This window comes from Trachinotus anak, unplaced genomic scaffold (assembly GCF_046630095.1).
Source record: "Trachinotus anak isolate AG129_WGS33_773 ecotype Australia unplaced genomic scaffold, CSIRO_AGI_Tana_v1 ptg000011l, whole genome shotgun sequence".
Taxonomy (NCBI): Eukaryota; Metazoa; Chordata; class Actinopteri; order Carangiformes; family Carangidae; genus Trachinotus; species Trachinotus anak.
Window position 1 is genome coordinate 6,287,713 of NW_027273862.1, and position 21,726 is coordinate 6,309,438.

Genomic DNA, 21,726 nt, shown 5'->3' on the forward strand with positions numbered 1-21,726 from the left:
ATTGCCCCAGACCTTGATGACTGTAAGTACATGAGAACCAGTCCTGATGGTGACGACAGGTGTCCCCATCCATTTATCCACCCAACATATTTGTCCAGAACAATGTAGTTAAGACTTTTTAAAAGGTGGTTACACAAGAACAACATTCTACAGATGCATTTTTTTCAAGTTCAGTTTTTATGCCTCTGTGCCAGCGACAGCCAGTGCCAGAGGCATATTGTTTTCAGGTTGTCTGTTCATCCATATGTACGTCCGTCCCATTCTCATGGACACAATATCTCAGTATCTCTCCTGGATCAAATTTGGCACAAATGTCCACTTGGACTCATGGATGAACTGATTAGATTTTGGTGATCAAAGATCAAAGGTCAAGGTCACTGTGACCTCACAAAACACGGTTTTGGCCTTGTGAAGCCAATATATCCATAACACCTTGAGAGAATTTCTAAAATTAAAATTAAAATTTGGCACAAATGTTCACTTGGACTCAAGGATGAAATGATTTTGGTGGTCAATTTTAGTTTTTTTCGTATTCAATGACATGGCTGTTATCTAAGTTGGTAACTGAACTCTTTGGTCACTGATGAAGGGGGCATGTGACAAATCAAAGCAGTGTTTCTGATCCAGTCATAACAGCACCATGTGGCCCTCAGCTGCCCGGGCACAGAGATCAGCCAAGAGGGGCTCTGCTAATGAAAAGCAAAACAGCATAGTATGTTTGCAAGTCAGTGAGGAAAGTATGATTTTAAGAAAGCACATAATTACACTAATATACATATAAGTGGTATAAACTCCTGCCTTGTGTATATCGTTTTCAGTTCCTCATTTCCTTTTGATAACCTCCAGAGAACATTCCTGAGTATTTATCAGTCAGCGATAAGTCATGGAGTAATGCACTTGTGTTAATTTATACACATAGAAGAGGTTATAGAGTAATGGCAAGAGACCAGCATTACTGCACTAATTTGGACTCACTGAGAGACTATGGCCATGCAATATTATCTTCACAATTTGTGTTTGGATGAAGGACAAGCAATAAAGCTAAGCACTGGTTTGGAGGCTGCAGTGCTGATGTGCCCGACCCTCTGATAGTCTGTAGACACTGCTGCCAATTCGTTCCACTTCACAGGACCAACTATTAGTTTCTCCTGGAATGAACCAAGAGCATTGTTTATTGTAAGTCATGCACTGCAAAAAAATCTCACACTGGAACTTCACTTCATTTAAAATCTGGTTTTTATTCAAGATTAAACAAAAGTCTATTACATCAAAGGGTAACATATTGTCCTTCACTGCAAACAATTAAAGTTATTTTAACCCATTCTCATATTTTTCACAGATACCAAACTAAAAGTACCACAACACTGCATAATATTCATCCTGCTGAAGTGACTTTTAGATGGGCATTTTTTCCAGCATAGTTTTTGTCCAGTCGCAGGTCAATGCACATTTTTGTCCAGTGTCAGACAACAGTGACTTGCCTCTCCAAATCTTGTCTGGAGTGGCCTTCAATGGGTCATCCGGAACGCTAGTTCATTAACGATCCTTTAATTGGAGGCTTGCTTGCCTCTGAAGAGTTTGAAAACATTGTGGTTAAAGGCACATTCCTGAGCAGCATCAACATCTACGCACACACCAGTGAGGACAGTCACTAGGGATCAGATCTTCTGCAGATATATACAGAGATACATATATATATATTGTGGCAGGATAGATTGATTCATAGGTACAGATACACTGATAGATTTCACAATATTGACAGATTATGTTGGCAACATAATAAAGCCACTATCAAATGTATATGTTTATAGACAATGGCTATAATGAGAATTTAGATTTTCTGCATCAATGTTTCATAAAATGTGATCTGATCTTAATAGCCACGGGTATAGAAAAATACAGTGCTCATGCTAACAGCACACAAACAGTTAGAACAAACATTCACAGTGCTGGTAGGAAAAATTAGTTAACCATTGGATTTAACCGGTTGAACCTCCTTCAGCAGGTCCTTTTGCAGATCAGACCTGCACAATGTTCAAGAGGAAATCTGGACCATTCATTCTTATTTAACTGCTTCAGCCATTTGGTTAGGATGTCTGGTGTGAATGGCTCTGTTTTTCCACAGCATCTCTGATTTTAGATGAATTTATACATAAACGCAGGTAATCCCAAAGGGTTTTATTCCTATTCTTGCCTTTCTACATATAATTCCACATTATAAGTATTTGGACAGTTTTTGTTATTTAAATGTAAAATCTTAATGTAATGTAATGTACACTACATTAGAGTGCCAAGTCTCAGCTTTAATTTGAGTGTTTATGTCAATATAAACAGAACTGTGTGGGAGATTATAGCCCTTTTAGAAGATAGTGTTCAGAGTAAATTGGACATTTACACATGAAGTCAAACAAAATTGTCATATTTAATGTTTTTCTCCACAATGTCCTCTTTCCATAATTTTGATAGAGGTTGATTTTTGTTTCTCAGTCCATAGAACTCTGTTTCACAACTCCAGAACTTTTTATGTTTTTATGAACTGCAGCCTGGCCTTTCTATTTTTAAAGCTTACCATGGGTTTGCATTTTGTGGTGAATCCCCTGAAGTTATGGCCATGAAGTCTTATCTTGATTGTTGACAAGGAAACATGTCCACCTACATCCTGGAGACTTGCTGTGCAGTCATAAAGAGGTTTTTCTTCACTGTGCAAATGATTTTCTGCTCATTCACAAGACTTGTGCACCTCAATCTACCAGGTAAATTGCCATTTTCCTGTACACATCTGCCTTTTCAGAACTTACCCATCTATTGATTTTGGCAAACCATCTACTTTTGATATCTATGTGACAGATTTTTGCTTTTGAGCGTTATTATTATCTCCCTCACTTGCATAGTCATTGATGGACAACACCTCAATCTAAATGCCTTCACTGCAGCTGATAAATGAGGTCATTTACCTGTTCGTGGCTCCACTTTGGACATGTTTGAAGAACTGTTCTTTTTGTACTTTCACTCTCTTTGTTCCACACACAAGACAACCGCAGCGCAGCACTCACTAAGAGGGGAAAGAAGAGGGAGGCACACACCTACACATTTACATGACACACACACACACACACAAAGAGAAAGTTTTAGTTGCGGCAGGGGGCGCAGCAGAGGTTGTTTTCTGCCTGTTGTGTCCGTTTCCAGCTTTCTGTCATTCTGTGTCTTTGCGCGTAAAAGCAGAAATGCCGGAGTCACCATGATGTCCAGGGTCCGGAGTGTCGACTGCGCCAGGATCTAACTCACAACTCTCTGAGGATTTACTGACTTACATGGCTTAGCACCAAGTCTCTGGAGGGAAACCCTGCATTTCCACTTGGATTACTGTTTCGACCATGAGTTTACCTGTGCCTGGAAATAGATCAGTGAACGCGTCAGTGTAGGATACACTGGTTAGAAAGTACAGTGAAGTAGCAAATACTTCACCATACCCGCATTGGAAATATACAGGTACGTCGCATTTCATATGTGGGGTGTTACTTCTTGATTCCCATACTGCAATGATGATTATGATGATAATAATAATAATGATAATAATAAAATGTATAGCCTGTTAATTTAAAGTTGTGGAGTGTTAGGGAGTTTGTTTATTTTGTAGTGTGTATTGTTTTGTTCTGGTTTGGACACTGAAAAGCCTGCAGCACTCCTCGACCCTCCTGTCTGATTCAGTGAACTTAATTTAGACAAGGTGTAAAGTAGGGTTGAGTTATATGGTCTGGGGTGAGGGGTGAAAGTCCCTCCCTAACTGGATCTCAGACCTGCTGTTCAGGGGGTGGCAGTTTTTCAGCAGGGGTAGCTCCCTCATTAGGAGCCTGAGGTCAGAGAGGTCAACTCACATTGTCAAGTGGTAGAAGTCCTGAGTCAGTGTCTTGAGAGATTGTCAGGTGGAGTGATTTAGTGGCAAATGAAACAAGTGACAGGTTCAAGGGATAGTTGCCAGGATGGGCACAGCTGGTAGGGTAGTATAATTTACATTTTTAATACTATTCACTTTTAATACTTTTGATTTGTCATCCAGAGAGACTAAAATGATGAGTGAAATCCACAGTATTGTGTAGATGAACTGTGATTATACACAGTTAAGGTGGGTTTTCACCCTCTAGTGCCTCTGGTTCTGTGGCCACACAGGCAGCAGTCGTGTTGAAAATGTCAGTGCCACTCAGGTGTATGCTAATGTAAAGTTCTCTCTTTACACTTAAGTGTCCACACCTCAGAATCCAGGAGCTATGCAGCGAACCAGTGTCTGGATTGTCAGGTAATGTCAGTGTGACTGTTTCAGCAAGGGATTACATATATGTTTATGTTTAATAGTTAGTGCATTCATTTTTATTTAAATGCTGATGAATGTCTATGTTCCTATTTTTGTGTAACTTCCTCATGTCTATCTATAAATGTACCAAATTAACAACAGCAGTATTTTAATAACAACAGTATATTATTCATAAACCTTCTTATTCATAAATAATGGCTTTCCAGTAAAACCAGTAAACGCTTCTGTGTTTTGTCTGTAGAGTTTCTGTGCTGCTGCTGTTGCTTTGGTCAGACCCCTTGGACTGCCAACATACAACAGACCACAGGAAGGTGAGCAACAGTTGTGTAGCAGGTGGTGCTACTGGAAACAGATAAATCTGTGTACGGACATGTGTGATCTGTTTGACACGCTCACTCTCATGATAGTAGACCTCCCTCAAATAGGGAGTCTTATCGCATGGTTGGCACAGGTAAGTGGAGTATACTTGTTTCCAAAGATGGCATGCATGATCGTGTCTTGTTAGCATAGCCAAATGTCATCTCAAGTTATAGACTTTCATTCCACCTTCTTTTTTTTTCCAGTGAGTGTAAACAGAGATTTGCCAGGAGGAACCTGACCTGGGTGCTAATCTGTTAAGTTGCAATGAAAGAGAGAGAGAGAGAAAAGTTGTGTTGGTTGCAGTGAAACACAGAGGGCTGATGTCAGCAAAACACCTCTTGAACTGTGGAACCGCAGGAACCTCATGGATGCAACTAGTGGGTGCACCGAGTATGAAGCTGACTGATAGATCAACTATAAAGTCAGTTTGCAGGGGGTTGCTGTGAGTCCGCTCCATGTGCTTCCACTGGGAGTCCAGCTGTGTGACCTATGGCTGACATGGGAGATGACAGTGGCATTGAGTTACAAAGGCTGGAGCAGGGTAGAGGAGGAGGAGGGAGGTCTGGGGTCTCTCTGAATAGCTGCACAGTCTGATTGACAGCAGAAGAGCTTCCTGCCAACTCTCCCCACAGCTTCTGTATTCTCTTTCCATCCGCTAAAAGTCAAAGTCAGTTGAGCTTTTACTACAGGCCATGTGTTTGCCCAGAGAGGTTGCTGTGAATAGAGACAAAGTGCTCCTTAAAGAGCAGGATTTCCACGCGGCTCCATGGATAAAGCAGGCTTGGCACAGGACTCCTGCTGGCAGGTTCCTCAAACAGAGAGTGTAGTGATCGCTGCTAATACGTCTTTGGCAGAGCCACACAGAGGGATAGAGTCAATAGTGAGAAATGCAGGTAGCCAATAGGGGATAGGACACCAACAGACACCCACTAATCAGCCAAATCAGGGCTTTATAACCATGAACAGAGGTCTGTTTCATGAACAGTGGTGGGAGGTGGCCGAGCAGGATAGTCATGTTGATGAGATGAGGTCACTGACTTGAGCTTTTATGAGGCCATGATCTGTGGAGATTAAAGTCTTGTTGATGGAGGCTTTCCATCAATCCTTGGCATCCACATCTTGTGGCACTATCCTGTTTCTTTACACTTGTGGTGTCAGTAATTGTGCTTGTTTGGTCTCCATACAGGTTCCTCAAAGGGCAGAGCCCCAACAGGAGTTCAGGGCAGAGCATGGAGAAATTCAGGGCTCCTGGGGTGCCTGGGGTGCCTGGGGTGCCTGCTCCCAGACCTGTGGAAGAGGGGTACAAGAGCAGAGCAGGCCCTGCCTGCCTGTTTACACTCAATCCCATTATCCGTCGAGAAGAGCTGGAGGTCATCCCCAGCAACCAGGCCACGTCATCTCAGCCCTGCAGCCAACAGTTCCTCTGCACCGTGACACAGGCCAGCCTTCCAACAGCAGCAGCCGTGGTGAGCTGATGAAAGAGACCAGACCAGGTGGACACAGGTACTGTTATCAGTCACGGTGATGGGTGTGGTTCTGGCTACAAAACAAACAAGAGTTTAAATTACTGTACTTACCTACTGTCCTTTTTTTACTTTAGAGTATGTTTAGATACAGATGGATAACAGTTGTAAAGACTTGAATAAATGAATGGGGAAAATGTGCTTCCATACAGGGTTTAAGAGATTATTTAGTGGTTTGATCAGTATGAAGATTGTGTTATTTGCAAGAATGATGGTCCACAACATTGTAGAAGTTATGGGAGGGAAAATATCACCCCATTAATGGCCTGGCTCAACAGACTCAGGGCATCACAAACAAAAACGAGCCTTTTTTGACAGTTGCTGGTTTTATCCTATGCAGTGCGTCATAGTGGAAGATAACTTGTGTAGCATTTGGCACAAATTGTGTTACACCGACAAATAGGCTATGATGCTGGAAAATGTTTCCCTTCTTTCACCTAGCGACACATGTAAACATGGTGAAGTGAAAGAAGACTGATCGTTTCATTTCAGTGAACCTGTAACCATTTGGTTATCACCCTCTGGTCAGGAGCATCATATCACAGTTATCACACTTGTGGCTGTGGCGTCCTCCTCTGCCTTGTGTATGCTGTGCACCAACACATCTCATTCTCTGTCTACTGACTGGGAATAAAAAAATACAGACTGCTGAGTGATGTTGGATGGTTCCACGTTCACCTTCATCCATAAAACCTTGATGACATAGATATTTATTTGTTGTTGGGGGCTGTCAGGTGGTACAGTGAAGTTGGTCCCTGGCACCTGACCAGCTCGCCTATGTTCATCACACAAGTCATGAAAGATGGCAAACATATGATTGGTCAAGATCCAAAATGTGGTCTGCCAGGTCTATTGACCAACTTATGGCAAGAATTTATGACTAATTATTCTGACTTAGCCTGATCCTGGCCTAAGCTGACAGCATGTGCTGGCCACTCCATGTTGGTTTCTCCTTTAATTTGTGGTCCATCTGTAGCTTCCTACACAAGATGCCCTGTTTAAATTATGTAAAGTAGTTTTTAATTATTATCTGCAAAAACATCTCTCTATATTGACTGAGGAAATATTGTCAAATCTGTCATATCACAAATCTATTACGATTCATTTCACTGTCTCGATGTTAATTGGAGAACATTCTGTATTTTTTCAGTATTGTAGCTCTTTGTCTTTGTTTAGGTCTGCAAGTCCTTAAAGAGCCTGTATGGCTGTGCTGCATGCTGAGCAGCCCGATCTAAAAGTGACTCTTTGGAGCCGTCACTGTGGGCCATCTGACTGCCCTCCAGTGGAAAGCTAGTCTTTTATGGATGGAGTCAAAGGCTCGGCTTGTGCTTGGCAGCTTTGTGACCTCCTTCCTGTTGTGCTTGCCTTTAACCAAATAGCACTGACAGCCGAGTAATGGGGGGGTGTTTGAGTTGGAATCCAAGGAACCAAATAACAACAAAAGCTCCCAGATTTCTGCTACTGGGATCCTAGTGCTTCTCAAAAGTTCTGGTTGGATGAAGCTCCTTTACAGTTTCCTCAGTCAAAGAGGATATATAGCTAAAACATCCCTAATAGAAGAAGAAACTGATCCAAATCTATGGTCCCTGTTGTACAGTCTGGGGTGGTTTTAAGAGGTTAAGTAGACAATATTTTCCATAGTTAGACAGATGATAGGATTCAGTTATGTTATAGCCAGCAGGGACATGTGTTGGTCAAGACATGGAGATGATCATTACTACACTGTTTACACTGGTTTAGTTGTGGATCTCCTTATGTTTATGTCTTCAGGAGGGTCAGTCAAATCATCCCAGGGAGGTATGGCTACGGGAGAGCTCCTTATGTTGCTCCGTTGCAGAAGGACCCAGGTCAGGGCTCCAGGACGACTCGCCCCCACAGACAGAGACGCACTGCTGCGACTGATGCCCTCTATCCTGCTGTTAGAGGTCGTGGTGGCCACAGGTCAAACAACCTGGACCCATCTAACAACCTCCACCGCTACAGCAGACCCTACATGCAGCCCCGGCCACAGCAGCCCAAAAATAATCAAGTCTGGGCCCCCCTCTACCAGCCTGGTTCAGCCAATCAGGCTGAGGCGCAGGAGCTACAACCAGGCAGCCAGACCTCTGGGCCTCAGCAACACCATGAGAGACCCTATAACCCTTTACCTACTTCTTTCTGTACAGGGGAGTCTGCTCACTACAGGATCTGCAACAGTAATGTACGCAACATCAGTATGTCAGCTAGTGATTTTTTGAGGTCCAATCACATAATTGATTAGGCCCATTACTCCAGTGTCTTGACTCGAATTGTGATGATTCCCATTCCTTATGTACTGATGATATGTAGTGGTCTGACTAATGTTGCACTGGAACGCATCATCAGTGATGTAACCGGGTCCCCATTCAAAAAGAACTACACAGGAACTGAATTAGAACCATTTTGTTGTAGCTAAAATATTAGTTTACATGTATGTGAGGTCAGTGTTGACCTCTCATTATAGTATTTTTCTATGTTCTACCTCCCAAAGACAGATAAAGCTTATTCCTCTGTAGCATAGAGCTTCACTGTAATCCAAAAACCATACAAAACACATCAATGAGCCACACTGTTACACAAAGTCACATGTCTCTTCATTATAAATCTCAACTGGAACTGGCCAATACTTAAGATTTTCTACTTTATTTTGGACTGAAATGTTTGTTAGAATTTAAAGCTATTTAATACTTGCACTAAATTTTTTCCATTGGCAGCTTCAGTACAAAAGAATATTGTAGAGCTGTTGGCTTGGGAAACCTTACCAGATAAAGTGTGCGGATGAGCTTTGTTTATCTGATTCACAGGTATGGAATCCATCCTGTGCATTAAAATAAATTTAAACAGTGTCTGGTTCTGTATATTGTCTCTGGTGTGCGATGACACAGATATTCAAGCAAAGTAAAGCAGACTGGGGGCTTGTTTAGACAAAGGAGATATGAAGAGGCACAAGGGAGATTGGGTTTCACTGGTGAGCCTTCATAAATACTGGAATCTGACTACTTTTGCCAAGAAAGAATGAGCTACAAGTGGAGGGTTAAAGCTGTTAAAGCAGGAGGTTGACTGCAGCAGTCTATCAGTCGCTACAGAGCATGACAATGAGAAATGTGAGCTTACTGCAGTTACAAAAGGATTTACCTGTTCCACTCTGTGTCTTCATGGAAAATAAATGTGTGTGTGTGTGTGTGTGTGTGTGTGTGTGTGTGTGTGTCTGTCTGTCTGTCTGGTCCATCCTCAGGCCTGTCCTCCATCCAGCAGACACATCAGGGCTGTTCAGTGTTCTTCTTACAATAACCAGCCTTTCATGGGAAGACTGTACGAGTGGGAACCTTTCAATGAGGGTAGGTTGTATGTTCATATTTATGTACTGTATGTATGTACAGGGCATGCACATGTATGTAATACAATTTTTTACTTTTGCTGAGACTATATATATAATAAATTGTTGTAATTTGTTTTTTCCTGTGTACCCTAGTAACTATGTGTAGCTGTTACTGGTGGCAGCCATGGTAATGGAGATCCAAATAAATGACCAAAAGCAAAGCAAAAAATTAAGTTGTAAAAATTAAGATTGACATTATTCTTAACTTCTGACAATGAAAATTAAATTTGACACCGAAAACAAAACCTGAACTGAAAAAGGAAACAATAGCAGTAAAAAACTTGTATTGGAAATAAGTTGTATTAGCACTGAGATAAATATCAAACTGCAGGTAAGTCCTGTTCTTTCTGTCGCTGCTTTTATCACAGAGGATCAGAGTGGGTTAAATTTTGTCTTTAATGGACATTATCATGCTTTGGCAGAGGTCTGCTGGAACAAGCGCTAATGATAGCTACAATTCAGCTAGCTAACCTGTGGTTCAAAACCTGGCCATCTCCACCTGCACTGTTTGTTTTTGGGTTTGAGCTGATTCTGCTGCTCATGTGACTGCACTGAATTCTGCTGAGCTGGGGTTTGATGCTTCTGAGTGGTTTGCATTAGCATGTTAATGAAACCTTATGCAGCAGCAATAACACTGGCCTCAAACTTGGACAGAAAGAAAAAAGAAGAGGGACTTATTACAAAGTAATCTAAATAAATCAAGTAAGGAAACTAACTGAAGGGCTTTCTTATCATCCTTTATAAGCTTAAGAGTCTTACTCAGTAATTTACTGTATTAGCTAACGTTAGTGCCTGTTCCAGCAGACTTCTGCCAAAAGAGCATAGCATCCATTAAAAGTTAACTTTAACACAGACTGGTCCCATGTTCTAGCCCCATGCAGTATAAGTCACAGCACCACATGGCTGTACACTCTCATATGTGTACACACACACACACACACACACACACACACACACATATATATGTGTGTGTGTGTGTGTGTGTGTGTGTACTTGTACTTGCTACATTGTAAGGACCAAAAAAAGTATTTTACTAACAGAGTGAGGACATTTTGGGAAAGTGAGGACATTTTGGCCAGTCCTCACTTTTTGAGACATCTTCAAATCACATTTTGAGGGTTAAGACTTGGTTTTAGAGTTATGGTTAGAATTAGGTTTAGGTTAAGGTTAGGGTCAGGGTCAGGGTTAGGCACTCAGTCGTGATGGTTAAGGTTAGGGTAAGGGGCTAGGGAATGCATTATGTCAATGAATGTCCTCACAAAGATAGAAGTACAAGTATGTGTGTGTGTGTGTGTGTGTAAATTAAGGGAGAGTGTACAGCCATGTGGTGCTGTGAGGCTGTGAGCAGCGAAGAATTAAGTTCGTTAGCATGCTCACACTGAAAATGATAATATGCTAGCAGGTATGTTAACTATCTTAGTTTAGCTTGTTAGTATGCTAACATTTGCTAATTAGCACTATACAGAGGTGGGCTGACTGACCAACCAACCAACAGACTAGCATTGCCACTGCCAGAAAAACAAAAACAAATGACCAAACATAAGCATGAGTTTAGGTCAAAAGAAAGAGAAAACAAAATAACAGCGAGAATAAGCAAGTCTGTCCATAAAATGTAATCTAACCTAAAAAAGTACTCCATCAATCTAAAAGTCACACACATTTGTTAATCACATTTTCATGGTCTTACATTTTCAGCTCCCTGACCTATGACCAATATGAACTAAGGTGTGCTGTGATGTAAGGCCTGCAGTATGTCACCTGTCTGTAGTCTCATAAATAAGTGTTCATTCACACAAAGTCTTTGACCTTACTCACCTGAAGTATCCAGGCAACAGTCAAAACACCTCCTGAAATGTCATTTCTCTGGGAACAGTAATGGAAATAACAGTCTCCAAATTAATATCCTGTCAAACAGATGTGTGTTTTGAGATCGTGTCTTTGTGCCGCTGCTTTGACTGACTGGTAATGCAGATGTTAAGATTAAATAACTCTAGATAAATGTTTGAGTCTGGATTATTTGACACCCATCTTGAACAGTGTTTAAACATACTCCTGTATATCTGTCTGAGAAATACATGGCCTTTGGGCTTATTGTATATCTAATTGATTAAGCACCTGAACAAAATTGAAAGAACAGGGATCAGGATGCTTTCACTGCTGTCTTTGTTTTTTATTTAGAAGAAATCAAAGAGCTGTTTTCAAAGAAATTCTTTTTGAGGAAACATTTTATTGTTTGTTTCCTCCAGCTTCTGTGCTAACATTTATTGCTTTGCTATTGGGAAATTGTATTCAGAATTTCAAAATTATTTTGAATTTGTAAACTCCATTTATCTGCTCCTTTAGGGCATTTTAACATTATACCCAAACTCTTGCTATGTTGCCATTCACTGCAATTTTAGTCAAGTCAGAAAGCAACTAAACACACAGTTACTTTTAAGTCCAATTCAGTGTTGTTCTAGTGCTTTCACTGACTGAAATTAAACACATAATTTGAATCTGACAGAATACAGCCTGTGGGTAAGACACAAGCAGACCTGCATACTGGTTTTATGAGTGCCATCGTAATTTAATGTCATTCTGTGGCCTGCATAATGTGACTTCTGTTTAAGTATTTAAGGGCCTGTGCCTAAATATCTTTTTTTATTTAATTTTTTTTTAAATAAAACTTTGAATGTGTTTTCTCTGTGCTCTATAAATTCAACTATTTCATAGAAATGTCCAGTGTTTAGACAGAAGATGAATGTATGGAGACATTTAGACACTTGATGTACAGATTATTTATTTGTATGTACTGTCTTTCATATGTCTTTGATCATCTTTATGCAGTTCTCCTGCCCTTCTGTGTTTTGTCACTATACACACATGTTGTCAAAATTTCTCTGGATACATACATTAGTCTCATAAATCTCCTCTTAGTTCCTGGGGATCAGCGTTGTGAACTCAACTGCCGGGCCATAGGGTTCAGGTTCTATGTGCGGCAGTCAGACAGGGTGATTGATGGGACGCCATGTGGACAGAATGATTCCTCTCTCTGTGTGGCAGGAAAGTGTACGGTAGGCCCTTTTTTTATTTCAAAAAGAAAATTTTCCAGAAACAGTTTTTCTTTTTTTTTTTATGATCATGCTTCATGTTCACACACTTTTATGTATTAACAGTTAGAGCTTTTTTAGTAGCTAGTTATAGCCTTTTATTCTTGGCACTACGTAGCTTCATGGAGGCTGTTAGGTGCAATGTACTTTAATCTACAAACTTGATTCATTTGGGAATTTGATCCAAGAATCAAATCAGTCACAAAGCAGCTTCTTTGCCTTCTTTATCTTATGACTGTCTTCATTTGTAAGATCCATGGTGTTTTGGTGAACATGTATAACCTGAAAATAATGCAGTCATGTGTTTTGCAGATGCTGCTACCTCAAGCTCTGTTTTTACTAATCAGCATTGCTGTTGGAATCATGTGTCCTTCACATTTTAATATCCACAGACCAAAGTACAATTAATAAAAGGACATGAAGGATGGATAGGAACTTAATTGTCAAACTCAATAGTGGATTACTGCTTTCAGCCAAATTTGCATGATGACTGAGCAGGTGGTACATATATTTTGCGTAAACACTGGGATATTCCATGTTGCAATCTTGTAAAATGGTTCAGGTTATAAACTAAGCAAACCAAAGACAATACCCTAACAAAAGCCCAGCCTAAAGGTTTAATCCTAACACACTTCATTTTAGAAGTTGTATAAGAATTGGACCATTCATCTCCAGTCTGACTATGTTTTGTACACATCAGATCTGAGGGTTGTGAGCAGCAGAGGGCAGCACAGCATAAGAGTGAGCTCTTCACTTGTGATGTGGAGGAGTGAAATGAAGGTCAGGAGGAAGTCTCTACACCCTTGGGCCAAAGCAGGAGATCTGGGATCTCAATGTAGGACATATTTGTACTTTTGACCCCATATTTAATACACACCATGAAAACACACCTGTGAGCATGGAGTTGGAAAGACATAAGTCGCTGTGTGGGCCTGCTTATGGCTGGCTATGCATTCAATGTGCTGGATTCACTTTAGCATTCTTTTGATCAGGGTTTAACTCAGAGAAATATGTTGAAGGTCATTTCCAGTTGGTCATGCTGACCTTGCTGTGTTAACCCCATGTATTTCCCATGCACTGTAATCCAGCAACAATCTTTGCAACATTAAGATTTAATCAAGATAGAAAACCCTCTGATCTCTCATTTTAGCCTTGATCACATTTCCACTGTTACCAGACTGGACACAATGATCCTTAACGTGAGCAAGGTTGAATTACTTTTAATAATGGAAACTAAATGTGATTCATGAGTCTAATTTGAGCTATACCACAACAATCATTTATTTTAGGATTCAAACTCATCATTAGTTTTACAGGAAAGAAAGATTTTTTTCTTGTCTCTTTCCCCTTATGAGAATTTCTCAGCTGGTCTAGCCATTTTAACTGGAGATCACCCAATGTTAAAGCCAAGAAATAATGTAAAAACATCTGGATAATTGAATTTAAAGCAGAACTGCTCTCATGATTGAAATTAAACATGATTATGGAAATTGATAAACGTTTGTTGTTGGCACTGCAGGCTCTCCTCTCAACTCCAAGATGATATGGACACACAAGATACATTCCATACCATATGGAATATACATAATGCACATAGCAAGAGATGTCACTGCAACTATATCAATAAAAAAAAGACCATAACAGAGGGAGGCTGGGCTGTTAGAGGGAGTAAGCAGTAGAGCTATTTATCATCAGCAGCAGCAGTGTGGAGCAGGAAGGAGCCACAGGAAAGAATGAGGAGTTGGCAGCTCAAACAGATTGTTTGAAGTGTCAGTCATCATTGGTGCCTGTTTGGATCAGCTGACGGTCAGCTGGTTTGGTGCACTCTGCTTGACCTAACATGATACTTCATAACTTGTCAAAATACTATAATATGGGATGGAGCAGAATTTAGCAAAGCATTTAAATTTAATAAATTCTACATTCAAAATAAAATCAGTAAACATTAGATTTTGACGCTCGAACTCCGGAAGAGATGTGTAACATATTTTTAGCCATGCAAATACCACCACTTTGGTTCTGACTAAGATAATTTAACAGCGATAGGATGCTTGGCTATAACATTTTTTTCAGACATTCATGGTCCCTAGAGGGTAAATCCTACTGACTTTGATGATGCCCTGATTTTTCTTCTACCGCCACCAATAGGTTGTCCTTTGTGTTTCAGCGAGAAATATCTTGACAACTACTGGATGCAATGCTGTAACATTTGCTCAAGATATTCACGGTCCTTAGAGGATAAATTCGAAAACTTAAGTGATCCATTAAGTTATTTTTCAGTGCCTTCAGCAGGTCAAAATACCAATTTGACCAGTGCTTTAGTTTATGAATAATAACTGAAAGACCAATGACATTTTTAGCTGTACTTTGTCTTGCATGTAAATAAGCAACAGTTAGCATGCTGATGTTAGCATCTTGCTGTACCTAAGTAGAAATGTGACCAAGCCCCTAGCATGGCTGCAGACTCTACAGTCTATAATACAGGCTTGTTAAATGATGACATAGTAATGACATAATAATATTACTGTAATATTATTTAATAACCAACACCATGTCATCATGTTATTACATCATCCAGCTGTTTACTTGTCAGTGGCTAACCTTTAAGCTTTGGTTTTTGGGGCTATTGCCACATTCCGAGTCTATATGGAGTAAGTGCCCTGTTTTAATGTGCTGCTGTGGTCAGTAGATGAGGCAGGATTGCTGAAAAACCAATGACAAGGAATTTTTATGCAAGCAGAATGAGCATATTTGCTGAATTCTTAAGACATGTGATTTTAACAACTTAAAAGCATATAACACATTCATTCTTCACACATTCATTGCATAAAACTGTGGTTTTCAGTGGTCGCTCCATGGTAAGCCCAGCAGTTGGGGAAACTAGACTGTTTACTCCTCTTCTGACTTGATGAACAACAATGAAAAAGCAAGAGGGATTTTATGTTTTGGTTTATTTATAAGTTTGATTCTTGCTTGTGCAATTGTTATACTGTAGCAATACCACCTTTAACTGCTCTGGTTTTAAAAGTTAACTTTTCATTGGTCTGCCCATCACATTTATTACAAAAAACTCCTCAGGCTATAGGTTAAAATGCAATAAGCTAAACACTTGTCTGTTAAAATTAATTTGAACCAAAAAACTTCTACAATATATGTTGTAGAGTATTTATCTACACACATACACTAGATACTGCATAAACTGGTGCACTGTTCCTAAGGCAATGAAGTATTATACTCCAATCTGAAGCCTGGAGGGACTTTAATTACTCTGAATCATATCAGATCAAACCATATAATAATTTCTAATTAATTATTCCAACATAGGTAATCCAGCAGGTCAGAACCTGTCCTTACATAGCACAGAGATACTATAGTACACTTTTACAAGAAACTCTAAACCCATGGATGACTTTGCCAAAGGAAGAGCTATTTTGCTATATTTTGCATTACCATTGTTTATTTTTAAAGTGTAACTTCTGTATTAGCCTCTTTTGGAGAGAGACAGAGTTGGAAAGTTGGAAAAATTAAGTGACAGGAGTTTGAACTGACATTACACTCAGATAATATAGCAGCTCACAACTCCAAAGTATTTCCTTTTTAAATTATCACTGTGCAGTGATGCCTGGAAGTAATTTTAGTTTTGGCAATGAACAGATTTTGAGATAATTAATCATGATAATGAAAAATTAATTCAAAACATTTGGACTGTACCTTTGTGTCAGAGGGAAATGTGGTTCAATTAAGCTGTTATTTTAACTTTCCATACAAACTGAACTGTACAGGTCATGTGCTTGCTGTTGTGATGCATTACTGCTGATGACAGAGGAAACGCTGTCTCCTACCACACAGCCCACAGTTTGTGTGGTCCCTGATTCCTCTCCCTGACACCTTTTATGCAGCATGAATAACAACCTAGCTCTGTCCATCTGACCTTCGGCCCCTGGTGCCTCTGCAGGCCTCCAGCTCATATTTCTGAATCTTATGCATCTGACACCTCCAGATTGCCCTGTGAGAGAGACGTGTGTCTGTCAAGTTTTACAACCAAAACTAATGAGGCAAATCATAGTCTTTTAAGGTTCATAGCCTGTAGTTTGCAGCACTTCGGCTTTTGTTTGTCAGGGCAGACTTATGCGATTTCACCCGTATAATCCATCCCAATGTGTGGATTGTTGGCTACCATAAATTGCCTGCTATATTGACACCGTAGTGCCTGTCCTGAACCTTTTGAGGTGGGATGCAGAGGGTTTGGGTGATGTGGATGCCAGCAGTTTGAACACAGTATATCAGGTTTAGTGGTCTGTAGCTTAGACGCATATCCATCAAAAAATCTGATGTGTAACGTGCCACTAATAATTGAATAGTACAGTAAAGCACATGGCAGATTTCAAGGTTACTCTGTTGTTTGTTCTCTGTTCAGTGTGCCCACACACATTTCAATAGGTTGTCATCCCATTTTAGTGCTTGATTTTACTCACAGACAGCCTACATCCTGAATGTAAGAGTGTATAGGCAAGCCAAGCAGTTGCTCACTGTTAAGGACACTGCTCTCTCTTTGTGTGTGCCACCAGGGCTTTGCTTTCCATCATGATTTGTCCTATCTCAGATGGCTCCAAGGAGATGCTTCAAAACTGCTGAGTAGCACTGCACTCTTTATTGGGTAGCTCTGCTGACAACTGATGAAATAAATGGGTTTGGACATACAAGAAAGAGAAATAAAATATTTCTCTCAGTGGTCTGCAGGGATGATTTCAGTGTTGGACAGAACCATTGCAGTATCTTCATGTTTCTTGCTCACTGTCTGTACATTAACATAAGGTTCAGGTGAGATACTAAAAGCTTGAATGGAGTCTGAAACACTTTCCTTTCATTACCAATAGATGTTTGAACCAAACCTTTTTTCTACTGTGGTAATCTCACATACTTAATATAATCATATTGTATAAAATAGCTAATCTGCCTCAGAAATAGACTGGTATACTGTAAATACTATTTGAATCCAATCTGGTTCAAACAACTGCAGTGCCAATGTCTAACCACGTTGTGACAGACTTTTCCCTGAACTGTAAATCATATCGTATAATGTGATTTGCAGTTATTTTTTTTGTTATTTTTACTGCATCAAGTCATATGTTGCACATAAACTAAGAAGGAAAGCACTACGTCAGTTTAGTAAAATTATTGGACTATGTTGAATACATTTCCTTTGATCAGTTTTTTTAGGTGAACTTTTTTTATCTTTGTAAAGTAGAAACACTGAGCATTTCTTATGATTCGCACATGTGCTTGAGGACATTGAAAAAGCCAGCTCTGAGGCACTGAAACTCCCTCGAATGTGGTTACTCATTTCAGATGAACAGTGAAAGAAAGCTCCCTTTATGGTGGGAATTCCATTCAGCTGCGACTTCTCTCCCTTTATACCAAGGAAGTGCATTTGAGAAGGGTGTGTGTATTTTTAAAGGGCGATCACTGACCACACACTCCTCTGCTGCTGGTGGTGGGCCCAGCTGAGGGTAAAAAATCTATCTTGCCTGGACTATTATAGACCCAGTACTTGGTTTGCACTACTTCCTACTGCTCAGCACAGTTAGGTTGGAGATGATGATGAAATAACAGGAAATCCAGTTATGGAAGCTGAAATTTGACTTTTGTCTTATGTGGATGAAAAATGTGCCAAATTTTGCATGAACCTGTAAAATATTTTAATTCTGGTTTTATTACCATGCAACAGTGACCTGACAGATTTCAGCATGAGTTCTGACGTACTGTTGTCTCCTAATAAAGATGACAGATACTGTAGAATGAGGTTGGGTCTGACCCAGCGCAGTGTCGGGGTCCCAGCCACAGCCAGTCTCCCTCCCTGACTGGCATGTTGCCCGGCACCCTGAACGCGGGGCTCAGGCCCAAACTCATCTAACTACAGTCCAGGCTGCTCCTCACTTCTCTCATCTGACAGCTGCATCTGTTTTATGCATTCCCCACTGTGGTGGACAGGGAGACTTGTTAAAAGGGGGATGAGTGCTCTGATATACAGCCTGCCTGGCACAGACTGGTGGAGATACCTTAGCCCCATCTCTGTCACGACAAGCCCCAGCTGCAGACTCACAGGGTGTCCCCCATCATTACCCACTGCAGATGGTTATGGATTCATGTCAGCAGAGCCTGTCGTCAGTTATTGGACTTACAGTACCAGATATGATGTGTATTTGCTGGAGAAAAATGCTGTCTTTACAATTAGTGCTTTTAATATCAATTTAGTGATTGAAACTGATTTTTTGCTCCTCTAAATGTAGGACTTTTTCAGACTTTTTAACAGGAGACTCTTCAGGACATGCAAAATAAGGGTCACGAGACTGAAGGAAATAGCTGAAGGCATCAATAGCCTAGGTTTCTGGTAGCCTGTCTAGTTGGACTACATATTTTGTAGAAGGGGAGAACACGGCAAAGACCATTCATCAATCTGACACGTTTCTTTATTTTCTCACTTTTATTTAGTTTTGAATATTCTGAACAATGCAAAAACTTGATATCATGGTGATTAATATAAAAACTATGATTATTAGAAACAAACAGAAGACTGGAAGTAAGCTAACTTCCCTCTAAAATATGACATTTTATCTGATCCGATATGTATAGTCACGCAAACAAGATTTTGAAAACCACATCAGGTTTGCATGGTCTCCTTGTGGTTCCTCCCAGGTACTCCGGCTTTCTCCCACAGTCCAAAGACATGCAGGTTGGTTTGATTGGCGACTTTAAATTGCCTCTAGGTGTGAATGGTTGTTTGTCTCTATATGTCAGCCCCGCGATAGACTGGGGACTTGTCCAGGGTGCTGGATTGGCTCCAGCCCCCTTGCGACCCTAAAAGGACAAGCAATATGGCTAATGAATGAATGAATGAATGAACATGCTTCTTTTTGATTTCTATTTTACCGTTCTATTACACAGTTTTCCCTCTTTCTGTAACGTATGGGTCTGTTGCCCACTGAAAGCCCTTGACTAGCTCTGTTCACAGTGTCTAGAGAAATACCAGCTCACTGCAACTCTAATTATTAGACAACACATTTTTTCAGTAAACTATTCCTACTGAAAGGTGGCTACTGTACCTTTTTTTCACCTAAACATTCTCATAAACACAGGGCAGTCTATTGGATACCATTGTAACATCCAGCAATAGTCCTGCATCTTCTATGACATTCTTTCATTCGCAGCTACTTTTCCTTATTCAGTCTTAGCACTGAAAAGAAGGCTCTCAAGGCATCTTACAGTTCAGACATCCAATCATAACAGCAGTCTGGATCTAATATTTCAGTGATTGTGGAAAAGTAGATAACACCTTATAGTTCCCTTATATATATAAATAGGCCTATATAAACCCTTGGACAGACTACAAATTGCATTTTTATGACATTAGTAATGTAACAGTGAATCTTCATCCAGAACTGATGGATTTTGCGGCATATGCATAGCCTGAAGTCAGTGCCAGGAATTCCTCTTTGTGCAAGCATGGCTTCTTCTGTAATGTAAAGAAAACAAAACATGAATGAACTTAAGTATAGGCTTTTAAGTAATGCTCAATTTATCCCCTGAAATAGAGCTACTATTTCTCCTAGCCTCCCTCCACGGGGAGTTAAAGGTCAGGTTCAGCTAAAGAGCAGAAGCCCTGGAGCTAGTAGTGATACAGTATCCAGCTTAATCGCGCTTGTTAGGGCATTTGTTGCTGTCAAGAGGGCTTGAATATGAGAATTCCAGTTGGAGGACAGTTAAGACAAATGAGAAGTTAGGATGTGAAGGAGATGACAGATGGATGTTTTAGTTTGGCTTTAACTTCCTGGATCTTGATGGGGGCCTGCTGTCTCCCCTACTGGCTCTCACTGGCCCATGTCAGCCCTGGCCGGCACTGTGTGGCCAGTGTGAGTCTGGTAGGCTTGAGTGCTCTGGGTTCAGGGGTTAGACACTTGTTCTGCACTGTCACACTTCTGCTGGGCTCAGCCACAGTTCATAAAGTCTTTCTTCAGGAGACAGGGGAGTGTTTACCCTTGTAAGTGGGGCCTCCTTCAAGCTGTGAGAAAGCGTAGTGTCTGCAATTAAATGTCCCATTTCTCCATTTGATGTCTTTTCTCTGTTCATACCCTGCATTTTAGATTTGGTCTGTTAATTTCCATCTGACCCACCTCTACACTGACAGGATGAGGAAGAAAGCTAGGAGAATCACTGCTGACAGCTCACACCCTCTTTTCAGCCAGTTTGAGCTTCTTAAGTCTGGGAAGGGCTATAGAGCCCCTCTTTTTTTTTTATTTATTTTTTATTTTTTTATGTGTTTGTATAGAGCCATCTGTATCTCCAGTGGTCTGTGTGTTGGTGAGCCAAATACAATTTTCCACTCTGGTTGACATTAAAGATTTATTCTATTCTATTCTATTCTATTCTATTCTATTCTATTCTATTCTAAATGGTGATCATATTTTTTTCTCAGCTCTGCCTTTCTTCACTCTTAAAATGGTTTACTCACACATGAAAAATATAAAGGGAGTTTAAATAAATGTTTGTATGGCATCTTTTTTCATACATTGCCTGGATTGTGTTGGTTTGGTACCACACAGGAATATGGGACCACAGGAAAAACAAAAGAAAAGCCAGCTCTGTGTTGAACTTCCATTTCCTGATCATATAGTGCCAGCTCAGCACAACAACAACTCTCAAATATTGATGTCAGCCGAAATATCTAGACCAAAGTACGAGGGAGCAAAAAATGGGAAAATTTCAAAGTTGGCTGCGGTGTGGAAGATTTTTTTAAATATAATATTTGTAATTATTGACATTTTGCTATTCTATCATGTATTTTCTTTTGTCACAGTGAACTCTTTAGTCCTGCCATGCTGTTATCGTATGCATTTCCCTCATAGTGTGCTGATATAATTAACTGACCTGAGGTCATTCATTCAGTCATGTTCAGTCATGTGTGGTTCTGTGTGGAGACTAAGCAGGTGGACAGATGATATATAGATGATACGTGGCTGATAAGATGGACTGATGATAGCGATTGGGGGA

The 21,726-nt window shown here is 40.3% G+C and overlaps 1 protein-coding gene across 1 annotated transcript in view; it reads left to right on the forward strand.

Moving 5' to 3' along the window:
• The first annotated feature begins 3,109 nt into the window (after positions 1–3,109).
• Positions 3,110–21,726, forward strand: part of LOC139627701 (thrombospondin type-1 domain-containing protein 4-like) — a 42,408-nt gene continuing 23,791 nt past the window's right edge. Inside the window, exons 1-7 of the mRNA XM_071488711.1 lie at positions 3,110–3,489; positions 4,240–4,294; positions 4,551–4,620; positions 5,856–6,172; positions 7,963–8,392; positions 9,446–9,548; positions 12,506–12,642. Coding sequence (XP_071344812.1) covers positions 4,266–4,294; positions 4,551–4,620; positions 5,856–6,172; positions 7,963–8,392; positions 9,446–9,548; positions 12,506–12,642 — 1,086 coding nt within the window. The 5' untranslated portion in view covers positions 3,110–3,489; positions 4,240–4,265. The remainder of the gene's footprint in view (positions 3,490–4,239; positions 4,295–4,550; positions 4,621–5,855; positions 6,173–7,962; positions 8,393–9,445; positions 9,549–12,505; positions 12,643–21,726) is intronic.